The sequence below is a fragment of the Caretta caretta genome, chromosome 1, assembly GCF_965140235.1.
Source record: "Caretta caretta isolate rCarCar2 chromosome 1, rCarCar1.hap1, whole genome shotgun sequence".
Taxonomy (NCBI): Eukaryota; Metazoa; Chordata; order Testudines; family Cheloniidae; genus Caretta; species Caretta caretta.
In genome coordinates, this window is record NC_134206.1 from 310,341,418 (window position 1) to 310,354,454 (window position 13,037).

At 43.1% G+C, this 13,037-nt stretch overlaps 1 protein-coding gene across 1 annotated transcript in view; it reads left to right on the forward strand.

The window, feature by feature from the left end:
- The window catches only part of CPED1 (cadherin like and PC-esterase domain containing 1), a 218,620-nt gene that overhangs the window by 48,806 nt on the left and 156,777 nt on the right, over window positions 1–13,037 (forward strand). The window contains exons 4-5 of the mRNA XM_048836189.2: window positions 831–937; window positions 4,540–4,615. Of these exons, the coding sequence (XP_048692146.2) occupies window positions 831–937; window positions 4,540–4,615 (183 nt within the window). The remainder of the gene's footprint in view (window positions 1–830; window positions 938–4,539; window positions 4,616–13,037) is intronic.

The window sequence follows — 13,037 nt, forward strand, 5'->3', positions numbered from 1 at the left end:
CATTGTGTAGGGGAGTGTAACTTGGTGTAACTTACTGTTCCTTCTTCTTCCAAAATCAGTGTCCCATCTCTGACACCAGTGTTGCTCTCCGGCTGAGTGGTGGCAAAATTCTGGGGTCTGCTGGGTCAGCTTCCCAGTGAGGAAGGCAATCAGTGACTCAGAGTCTAGGTATATTCTAAGTGTTACTTGCTTGACTTTATACAGCAGTCCTGAAACAGAGATGGTGACAAATGGTATGCTGGCAATCCAATGCTCAGTTTCCAGGTAGCAACTGTGTACCAAGAACTGAGTCTAGCAGAGCAAACCACCTTGCTGCTTCCAACAGCTTCCTCTGCACAGAACCTTAGAGCCAAATCCACAACAATAGAAGCATTATTTGCAATGCTTAAAACTAGCTAATGCTCAAAGAAAAAGAACTTGGACGATTATGAGTAACCATGACATCTGCCATAAAATTATACATGCTGGGAAGCTGGACGTGGAAAAAGAGAAGATTAAATCAGGAACTTTAATTTAGCACTTCCCACATACTTAATGTATAAATTATTCCATCTTAGATCCATGCGTCAGGGGAGGGCTGTGAGGAGTTTTACGTTCATCTCCGAATGCATCAGCTCTGAATTTGGCCCAAATCCTGGAACTAAAGAAACAACAAAATTGTGGTGCTGGATAGAAAAGCAAAGCACCCCACCCCTACCCCCGCACTTAGTAATGTATTTAATACTCTAACAAGTCTGCTCGTCCTCGTGATTTGGCTCTGTGTATTTTTCTATTGAGGCTGGAATCATGTAATGTTTTTTTTCTCAATATGTTTCTGTTCCTTTTGATAGGCGAATTAAGCTCTTGGGACCTTCTGATTTGCTTATCTTCCGGGAAAACTGATGATACAGACTGCTTTCCAATAGATGAGTTCCATCAGTTAGAATTATTCCAGAAGGTAAAGTATTGACCTGCCATCTTTCGTTAGGAATACTCCACATTTTCAGCACCCACTAACAAAAATAGTGTTCAATTGTCAATTTATGGTCTAAAAATGTGGTTCATTAAACTGTAAAGCCGAGCTGTATTTCACTGCCCACTCAGGGATGTGTATCGTATTTGCATTCTTGTAGATATCCTATCCAGAGATCAAGAGCAATGTCTTCATGCTTTCAATTTGTGTGTAGTTTAATATGTTGATGTTCGTAGAAATTGAAAATTGTTACAGTTGGATGCCATGTTTTGCTCTTTCCTAATCTGAGCTTCTGGACTCTATGCCACACTCAAAATTCAACTGTCATGCATCACAAGAAATATAGAAGTAAAAGCAAATTGTAACAAATGTCTCTTTGAGAGAAAAAACTTTAGGAAGGCCGAAAACCAGCTCGAAAATACATTCAGCGTTTCAGAATGATTGGGGACCAGTTCAGCCAAATGTGAGCAGGAGTTGTGCCACTTATGCAAGGGCTGGGTTGGCTCTAGGAATTAAAATAAATATATATATATATATATATTTATATATATATGCACTTGTCATTTTACAAATGTAGAACAAGCATCTCTCCAAACAATGACCTTGGTCCTGCAACTGACAGCTTGCAGATGGACTGCTGCGCCCGTGTGGAGCCTGACCTGGAGTCCTTTCGGACCTGGATGGGCACAGCAGTCTTGCACACATTCTGTCAATTGGAAAATCAGTGCCAGTATTAGTTGTCTTTTAAGGATGTCTATAATTGGCCCTCACTTTTTCCACCTGAATTTTGCACATTACAGGCACAAGTTCGGTTACTTAGTCACTGGGGTACCTGATTAAATATCTGACTTGCAGGTGCAAACATCTAAGTGACTTAAATTGCACAGTTATTTACACCTGCAAAATTGTGGGAACAAAAATGCAGGCCTAATTTTAGACTCTCAATTTCAAAAATTTGGCACAAACAATAATTGCAGGCACAAAATTGCATTCTCAAAAATGGGGGTGCACAGCAATGAAAGGGTCTTCTGGAGGGGTGGATTTCTTCCACAAAGCTTATTAGTGAGGACGAAATCAAGACTGGATGTTTTTTCTAAAATGTGTGCTTTATTAATTATTTTGGGGTGCTTCTAGGGCCTGTGTTATATAGGAGGTCTGACTAGATGATCACATTGGTTCCCTTCTAGCCTTGGAATCTATAAGTATCCTCACTGATTCAAGAACAGTTCTTCATATGTTATACCAGTACATATGTCATTTGTATTGACTATCTGATTGGGATCTTGATCCTGCAAAACTTATGCACATGTGTAACTTTACACCTAGGAGTAGGCCTACTCTTAGGACCAAGGGCCAGATTTTAAAAAGTATTTATATGCCTAGAGATGCAGATAAGTGCCTAATGCAATTTTCAAAAACACCAAGTTGCCTAACTCCCAGCAATTGTAGGATTTTTCCATGGGAGTTAAGCATCTAGATACTTTTAAAAATCCCATGAGGCACCCATCTGGTTCCTTAGGTGCCTAAATACCTTTAAAAATCTGGGCTGAAGCCCTTTGATTGTAAATTCCTTGAAGTGGGGACGGTATCTTTCTTTACAGCTATACAGCACAGAGAACCAGTTTGGCACTCAGTATTTGTTTATTTAGATTTACAATAAATATGCGCAGAAAGCACCTAAATTTGCCAAATATTAAACATATGATCAAATCAAAAAATAAAGTAAAAAAATAACGACAATGGGAGGCAAAAAATAACAACAGTGGGGCAGGAAAAGGTGCTCAGAATGAATCTCATGTGGGGGTTGAGAGAAGCACCAGCCACCTCTTCGTGGTAGGTTTTGCCCTGCTCTTGCCTAATGGGGTTTCAGCAACCCTACCAGGTGCCTCCCTGGCAGTTGAAGATGAGGGAAACATTTACCTGATTTATTCTGAAGATCTTGTAGGGAAAAGAGCCCCCTCCCATGGCCCAGGACAACAGAGCTAACTCAGGAATGGCTTGTATATGTAAATTCCTATTAATGACAATTGTGCACATGATTATATAAACAGTTTGGCCAAGATTTTCAAAACTGAGTGCCACAGTGAGGTTGCTAAATCAATATTTAGGGAATTAATGTACCGGCCTGGTTTTCAAAAGCACTGAGCTTCTAGTCTGCTGCTAGCACATGCTCTTGGAGTACAGTGGTTTCCAGCGTACCTAGAGAAGAAGCCAAGTGCCAGCAACAGTCACTGCCGTTAGCCCAGGACAGCATTTCTCTATCAAAATTGTATTGACACTTAATTGAACCGGAGTGGTACCCACTATCATTCATTTCAGCTATAATTGGCTTTATTGAAAGCCAATATCTTGCACGTGGTAGCAATACTGAATATTAGATATGTCAGGGCACATTATGGGCCAACCTAAAGTAATTTAGGATGGGGGGAAAAATGAGCAGTGTTACTGATTAATTATTATTCATATAAAATCACACTGGAATCCAGTACCATGAATATGGTTCTGTTCCTGTGCGAGCTGGGCTTAGCATAAGATGCCATCTGCCAACTGTTGTTTAGAGATGGAATGATTACCCCACAGAGTATGCTTTTGTATGATATTTTACTACTAATTCTTAGAGCCCTAAGCCCACATAACAGAACAGTTAGCAAACAGAGCATTGGAAATATCTCTTGGTCACTGAAGACAAACCAACCTAATGCCTTTGAAATTGTGGTACATTTGCTTTCAAAGATATTTAGGGACCTAAGAGTGGAAGGGACCTTTCTAGGTGATCGAGTTCAGTCCGCTGCTATCTCAGACAACCTCATTGTATAATCCTGTTCATAAATTTACCAAGCTACATCTTAAAACTAGTTAGGTTGCTTGCTCCCACTACTCCTGTTGGAAGAATCTCACTCCTCTGGATGGTTAGAAACCTTCTTCTAATTTCCCGCCTTATTTCTCCATTAGGTGCCTTAGTAAATACTTGACTGCTGACACAGCCTATGAATCCATCTGACCATTGTAGGTATTTATAAGTATCCCATTACCTTTGTTTTGGAGTACCTCAATATCTTTAATGTATTCATCCTCACTATGTTTAATGTGAGGTAGGGAGGTGCAATCATCCCTAATTCCCAGATGAGAAACTGAGGCACAGAGAAACTAAGTGATTGCCCTGGGTCACAAGGGACGTCTGTGGCAGAGTAGGAACTTAGCATAGGTCTTCCACATCCCAGGCTAACACCCTAAACATTGGATCATCATTCCTCTCTGTGTGCTCTTCCTGTGCTATGAATGAGGGTGATGTAGAGGAGCAAGAAGCTTTGGAGGCGGAAACTGCAGGAATGACAGAATCACTGTGTCCAGGAGGAGGAAAAAAGTCTGAAACTTTGCCTTGTGGTGGTTGTGGAGGAGGATCTCCCACCTCAGAGTTCTATTTTCCAGGTCACAGGGAGCAGCAAAGGGTCAAAATCAATGTTGACATCAATAGGAGTTTCACACATGAGGTGTCCCTGACAAATTGTACGAGAAAACATGCAGGGCTCGTGAAAGACAGTGCATCTACTGATGAACTCACTAGAACGTCTCTGTATTATTTTCAGGTGAATACACTCCCAGAGATTCAGCACCTGCTTTGCAGAAAAGAAGGATTATGCCAGATAATTAGAGCGTTCCCAGGTAATCCTCCATTTTGTTTGTTTGCATAAATGTTGAAGATAGCTGACCTGCTTAGTAGTGAGGCTGATATTATGTGTGTTGGAGTTTTCATACTTGTATATTCTTTTTTCAACAACTTTTAAAAACAAGACAGAATACGAGTGATAATCCATTTCAGACATCTCTTGAAAGTAATTTGTAGTAATAAAGGATCCTTTTAACTAAAGCTACTGCATCATTTAGCCATTGCAGACTGGAAAAGTCAGGTTTTTTTAGAATACAAAAGTCCTATTTGTCAGGCTATATTGTGTTGTTCCATGGATTGGTGTTTACCCTTCAAAGTTCTTGGTTCAATGGAATATGTTTATCCAGTTTTAAAAAAATGTTTTTGCATGAAGGAGGAGTAGGAGTTGGAGCTTGGTTTCCATCCCGAATGAGTTTACTGATAAAAAAGTCTTTGTACATTAAGTTCATCAACCAGAAAAATTCAAAGGTTACGGGCCAGCTGCCAGGGAATCCTTTTTTACTATGGGTGAAATTCAGCCCAGAGCAGGAGGTCTGCACAAAGCCCTGTGCTCTATGTTAATCCCTAGTTAAACCCTATGGAGGCAAATTCTGATCTCATTTACACCAGTGAATATCCAGAGTCTCTGGCAGTATTCTGGATTTATGCCATATAACTGAGATCACACTGGCCCCGTGCTGAGTGCATAACTATGTCTTAAGTGATGCCCTGTCCCTAGTGTGGGCCCTTTGCTCTGGGATGTTCATTAGTGGGAAGTCTGATGTAATACAGATTTTGGACAAATCAGGGTAGATTTGTCAAAGTTCCAAGGATTTCAGAAATTGAATTTATTTTGTAACAGTCTGGCTTTGAAACATTTTGGTCAGCTCTGTTATGCTGTTTGGACAATGGCCAATTAAAACAGTTTTATTATTTTGTTGCCACAAAACCACAAACATAAGAGGCACTTGCCACACAGCGAGATTTCCCCTCCAAGTCATATTCTTTAATTGGTGTCCATAAATTGTTGTAATAGTGATCTCATCGCACACACGTGGTGTCTGAAACTGACTCTAGTGCTCTGCTTCTCTTGTACGTAAGGGCGATTTTTAAACATCTGATTGATCCTTTCCATCTTTATATCATTATTACTTCACAAGATAAAGGGCTTTGTCTTGAGAGGTGCTGAAGTCCCACTGAAAACACTGGGAGGTGTGGGTGCTCAACATTTCTTGGGACTCAGGCCCTTACTCACATAGACTGTGTCTACAATGCAGGTGTGACTGCAGCTCAGGTAGGCAGACCCACACTAGTTTTAGCCTCGCCAGCATGGCTAAAAATAGCAGTGAAGACATGGTGGCATGAGATTCACCATGGGCTGGCAACGCAGGTACATGCCCAGGGTCCCAGGAAGGCTTGGACAGCCTGTGTTGGAGCTTGTCACCATGTCTTACCTGCTATTTTTGACCATGCTAGCGACATTAAAGCTAATGCAGCTATGCTTACCCAAGCTGCAGTTACACTTGCAGTTGCATTATAGACCGTCTCAGTGTCTGATGATGATTTTGGTACTTTATAAAGACATGGTCAAGTAGCGTAGGCCTGTAATTGCAGTTTTGTAAACAAAGGTTTTTACCAAAACAAATACAAAAATACATATCTTTAAGATTTTTTTTAAATGTCTGACTGTTTTTAATCTACACGTTCCCCTGAGAATTGAGAAACCAAACAGAATAGCATTGTCCGGCTGCATGAGAACCAGAAAGTGAAACCAACCAGTGTGGATTCACTGTCCAAGAGGAGCAATAGGCATAAAATAAACCAACAGTATAAATGGTGAAAAGAGAGGGGGTTGATCCACCAAGATTTCAGATCCCTCCCCGCTATCCCAGACAGCTAGCTCTTTCCTCCTTCCTTTCCTTGTCAGCACTTCCTAGCAGACTTTTCCTCCCTGCCCAGACAGCAGAATTGCCAATAGTCTGGATTTAGCTGATTAGGCTCCTGGATTTTGAAATTATCGCAGGGAGGGACAGTTTTGGTCAATAGCCAGGCTCTCCCCATGCAGCAGCACGTGGGAATTTTTCTTTTAAAATCAGAGTTGGCCTGCTGCTTCTGTCATCTCTGCCTGTGGGGGAACTCACCTGTTCCTGTGGGAGATGGCCAGTCAGCTTGTATTTACCATGTATTCAGCATTTAAAGGGTGTTAGCTATGTAAGAGAACAAGTAAAATGCCTGATTGCTACCCAGAAGAGCTTGCAGTGTACTAAAAGACAAGATGAGACAGGGCAAGGGGCTGAGAGGATGGGTTCACAGCTATAAGATTGTGTTTCCATTGAGAGGTTCTGACAACTTCATAATGCTTATTTCCTTTTTAAAATGATGTATTTTAGCTATAGCTGTTACCAGACCAGAGGTGTGGGTATGTAAAAGGAGGGTTGTCTGCTGTTGCTTTAAGAGTAAAATGGGCCCTGTAGCTTGCCTGTAAGGACACACTCTCTGTGAGTTAGTTCAAATGGACGTTGTTAACAGGACAAGACTCTGTAGTTCTTGTTTCTTTGTTTTTCCCCTTCACTGTAAAATAGTGTAACCAGACTGAAAACACATTTGTTCTTTGTGTATGGGAAACCATCATGGGAGGGATACTGGGGAGTTCTGTGTGGGGTGGGAGAAGAGAGGCTGTGGGGGGAGACATAGGGTGAAAGGGAAGAGATAGGGTGATGTGGAGGAGGAGGGGGTCACAGGAATGTAGGAGGATGTGGTCATAGAGGATGGGTAGGATACAGCTAGAATGAGAGGGAAGGGTTGGGATGAAGCATGGTGAGAAAGGAGGACAGTTGCTGGATGCTGGGCAGGTAGGGCAGTGGGGGAGAGGATTATGCATAATATTGGCGGCAGATTTTAAAGTCCAGTGTGGAAGACATCGGTTAATATCAGGAGGCTTGGGCTGGGAAGGCTGGATCCTTCTGCTCCTTTAGTTGGTGGTGGCTGCTTGTAGGAGTCTCTGGGGAGGGAGCTTTTCAACCTGCTGCTCCTGCCTACCTCATGCTCCATGTGGATGTGTTGGGCTGGTGCCGCACAGTCATGCAGGCATGGCTTCTGCATGGTCTGGTGGAGGTTCAGGAGGAGGCCCTAAAACTCAGCTCCATGGTTCTGCTGTTGCTGAATCTGGTGGGCAGCCACAGGGCTCTCTGAGATAGGTGCCTTTAAGGGCCACCTAAGAGGCTACTTCTGGCTTCAACTCTGATGATTACTGCGGAGGGGATTTAGGATTCTTGGGCCCAGTGCCCCATAGAAGCTGCCGTGTGGTCAGAACTGGGTGGGTGCCATGGAACTCCCTCTCCCTACAAAAAGCTAGACAGATAGAGAAGGAGAAGACACAGAGAGACAGAGAAACCCCATGCCCCACCCTGACAGTGCACACACAACCTTCTGTTTTAGAGTTTTCCCTGGGAAAATATTGGGATTATTGGTAGCAATGAGACGGACTCCCTGACATTCCTCTTGCCTGAGCGGTCCAGTCCAGGCCTCTGCAAACACGCTTTACATTCTTTCCCCAGGGTCCAGCCTGTGCTGTTCCCATCTCTTTTCTCAGCCAAGCCAGCAATTGTGTTTAAGTGGTACCTTTGCCGCGTGCAGGCTTGCTTGCCTCCCTGATTATGGTGCTGTGTGCTGGGCCCCTTTTGGAGTGGCTGCAAGATACAGTACACTTGCTTCCTCTCCCTTGGGGAGCTGGCAGCGTGCTCAGGGTATTCATTCACTCATGTGCAATGTTCTCTGAACACCAGCTAGCGGCCACAGCCTGTCGGCCTTCCCCTGGCCCTTTGTTGACTCAGTGGCCAAAATGTGACAGTGACATGACCAAGGGGTGGAGTGCAGCACACTGAAATCATGAAGCCCTCCACTATTCTCTGATGCTACCTTCTCCTCCAATTCCATCGCCGTAGCAGGCAGGTGGCTAGCAAAAATCAATTTAATTAATTAATTAAAGCTGTTGCTTTTCCCTCCTTTCCCTTTGCCTTTGCATGTTGCCACCTGACGTGAGTGGCTGCGGTTGGGGGGCAAGGCGGCATTCCTCACCTTCTCCTGTTATCCCTTGGGCCACAATTGTGGTTTTGTAGCAGCAGGTGGTTGGCTAGCAGCAATTGTCTGAGAGGCATGCTGCTTATTGCTGCTCTGCTCTGACTCACTACCAGCTGCTCTGACTGTATGTGCGTTCGGTCCCTTCTAATTACTGGGCCTGGAGCCAAAGTTCTGCCACAAATCCACCCTTGGGAGCTTTAAATTATAAATTAAACATTCTTTCCATTTTAATAATCTAAAATGCTAGTGACAGGAGTGTATATTTTCAAAAATAGATTTGCTTTTGTTTGCCAATGTGCCTTTAAAAATGTCTCCATACAAGTAGGCATCACAATGTTGTGGCTGTGGGCTGTGTGCTATGACGCTCTTTTGAAACTCAGGAATGCTAAACCTGATCTATTTATATATCTATTTTTATCTTATTTAGATTATAAACTCTCTGGGGCAGGGATTCTCTGTTACTATGTATCTGTACAGAGCCTAGCACTGATCTCAGTTTGGGCATTGAGGCAAATCTGTAGTAATAATAAATAAATGTGATGTGTTTTGAAAGAAAAAGTTTAAAAGAGAAACGAGTTTAACTACTTGGTCTTTGCTCATGTACCACACTGTCATCTACTGGATTATTAGGATATCATTATGCATGTGGATTTTCACGTTGTGCCAACTTTTTCATTATAAGTCATTTTTTCCAGAGTTTAATAACTGGTCTGTAAACGTTGGTTTTGGTATGAAGCATGGTTCACATAATCTAACCTCAGAGGAAGTTGTTTTGGAAAATATCAAGCTAATCAATCTCTCTTTTTTTCATTGTAGTTATAAGTGTGTTACAGGAAAAAGAAGGAGACATTTGAATGTAAAGACTCATTTTTCTGCATGTGTCACTCAAAACAGAATTTTAAAACAACAGATATGGCAGGTTATTAGTCCCTAAGGTGAAGTAATTTGCTGATGATTTTTAGTTGTAGTTTTGAAATAATGAGGAACTAGATAGTCATGGCTGTCCTTCTCACTCTGAAAGTTCACAAATATTATTTAGAATGGGGTTCAGTAGGTTTTAGCCCATGAGTTAAATTCTTTTCTGTCAAGATCTGGTTGGCTGCAAACTGGATTTTTCTTCAGTCACATTTTAGATAATGATTACCTACATTTTCAATAGTGACCAGTCATTTGAAGTGGCTCAGTTTTTGGGAGCTCAACTTGAGATACCTTAAGGGGGGCAGATTTTCAGAGGGTGGGAGCTCTGCACTTTTTGAAGATCACATTGGAGTCCAAATCACTAGTCAGTTTTGAAAATTTAGGCTGAAGTATTTAAAATAAGCATCTTTTTTTCTCTTGGCCTAGGCCACAGCAATGTGCACACCACAAAAAAGCTAAAAGCATGTCAAAGTAGTGACAAAAACAGTAAACATCAGGGGTGAAATATTGACCCCACTGAAGTCAATCGGAGTTTTTCCATTGACTTCATTGGGGCCAAGATTTACCACACGATTTTTTACATTGTTTTGCATACTCAGTGTCGCCTTAGTTTTCAGAGGCACCCATTCTCGATGGATGTTTCAAGACACATGATAATATTTCATCCTTAAAGGTAGATTTTCTGGTTTTCTTTCACTACCTTAGGTTGCATGGTGGGATCACAGAAAATCATGGATCTTTGTTTCAGAACAGTTGACCTCTTCATCAGATAGGTGCGGAAGCAATTTGAGTGGAATGGGCCTTTTTTGCTTGATGAGCACAGCCTTCCCTCAATCCATTTTATTCCTAGTAATTCAACGCCTTATGGTCTCTGTAATCACCACTACTTTTTAGTTTTTTGCATCTGAATATAGCTGTGCTGCCCTAGTAGCAAACCAGGGAACAAACTGCTACTCTAGGTTGCTTTCCTGCACCTACCACATCATCATTTTAGCATTCCCCAGACTACGTTTCAGACAATTTGCACTCATCCATACCCTAATCTCACTAAGATGCTGGCTGAAACAGTTGACTGCACTTTCTAGTAGGGTGACCAGGTGTCAACACCCTTATCCCCCCCCCCATCACTGCATCCCTCCCTGTCCCAACCCCCCACCCCATCCCCCCTCACTGCATCTCTCCCCCATCCCATCGCATCCTGCCTCCCACACCTACCCATCCCAGCCCTGTACCCCTTACAGCACTCTTCCACCCATCCCCTCCACCTCCCAGAGCCGCCACCCCCATGTCCCTCACCCCAACACCCCTGCATCCCATTCACCTCATAGACTTCTGCACTCCCATATGTCCCTATATACCCCTGTGCCCCCCACATCCTCATGCACCTGTAGCCTTCTGCCTCCCCTTGAATCCCCATCCACCCCACATACCCCCCACAACACCTCCTCTCTCTTTCACTGCCCCCTCTCACCCCCACCCTGTTCTAGTCTTTGCCTTTTTCCCCTCCCCATCCTCTCTCCTCCACCCCCACCCCCGCATTTTCTCCCCTCCAGCCCACCCTCCTCCCTTCCCTGGGTGATTTAGGCAGCCTCTGGAAAAGTATATGAAAAAGGGTCTCTGTGTAGGCAAGTGTGTGCATGCATGCATTGTATGTGTGTAAGAGACTGTGTATCTTTTGTGTAGGGAGGTGTGTGTATTGCTGCATGTGTGTATACCTGTGTGAATAACATTTGCAGCCTAACTCTTTGACTTTTATTCCTTTTGCTGGCTTGTGCACAAAAAAATTGATGACATAAAATATGTGTGTATTCATTTCACAACAAGTTTTTAAAAGAGAAGGGAGCTCTAAAAGAAATGTATTATTTCTCAGAAAGTGAATGTTGTTGACTAGTAATTGCAGAAGAGCCAATGTATCAGACATTTCTCCCCACCTTCGTCTAGCTACATTATAAACTCTTTGTTGCAGAGTCTCTCTTTTTATGTGTCTAGCACCCACCACCCTGGAGCCCTGATCTTAGTCGGGGTCTCTAGGCACTAAACAACAATTGTAATAACAAATAATGTGGAAGTATATGTGTTAGTGCATGCTAGGTGTGTACACATGAATACACGTGTAGGTGTGGGAGTCAGTTTCTATAGATTTATCTGTATAGGTATCTGGACAGGTGTGCATTACTGTGGCTGTGCTCTGTGGATTCGTATTTGGGCTTCAGGAGTGGGCCTTTAATGGACCCATTACAGCTGTGATAATGTGTGGTCCTAATTCCACACATAAAATTACAATAACTTTAGGGAACAAAAAACATGGAGCTGGTTATGAAAAATGGGAAGAGGGGAGGGAAAGAATCATGAACACCTTTGTGGAAATCTCATTTTTAAAAAAAATTACCCTTTTTGACTATTTTGCTGCCAGCTCTAGCGTCCTGTAACAAATAAAACCTGAACTTAGCATCATACATCTGTCAAAACAATAAATATGCCTGTTTGGGCCTTGCAGTGAAAATGAGCACGTGAGTGAGGGTGGGGGAGAGCAAGCAACGTGGGGGGGGGGGGAAATGGAGTGAGCGGGGGCAGGGCCTTAGGGAAGGAGCAGGGCAGTGGGCAGGGCAAGGATGTTTTGGTTTTCTGGAATTAGAAAGTTGGCAACTCTCTAGGCTGAATGGAATACAGGTATATAAAGCTGAGTATCCTTCGCGTACTGAAAGCATTTCATTCCATATATCCTCACCTGCTGTCCAGACAACCTCCCATACTCACAGAATAAGAGGGATGACGGCAGAGGATCTTGTAATATCCCACATTTCCTTTAGGCAGGAAAGCAATTGTCTGACACTAACCTTTGGGAACTCTGCGTGACAGGAATGGAATCGTGGAAGAGGAGTCACAGCCACTTCTGATGGGCATTGTAGTTGCATCAACACTTCATAATCCAGGGTATCAAAGATAGCTGAATGATCTAATTAGTATGAGCACCTGATCTTTATCCATCACCAGGAGAAGATCATCAGCCAGTGCTACTTGTGGTTGGAACCTGGAGTGACAGGGTCAGGGAAGTCAGTGGCATACGAATACTCTGAGAGTTGTCTCACACAACCTTTTCCATAGGCTTAACCAGAACTAGAAGCTTAGGTACTGCTTGATAGTGTCAAGAGACGGCTGTTTGAATAAAGGCCAAACGTGCTTCCTTTAAAGCTGTTGGCTCCCTGCCCTCCTTAAAGGAGGCACTGGCAGTCTCCATTAGCAAAGAACTGGACCTCACCAATCACGGGATCCATGCCACAGGTTATGGCACGAAGTTCTCCCAACGCATCTAGAACCACTGACTAGAACCATTGGCTGAAAGTTAGGCAGAGAAGACCTATCATTAGTCCCCTCCAGGTACTGCTGTATAGATGCAGACAGCTCATTGAGGATTATTAGCTTGTTCTCCCTCTCTATGCT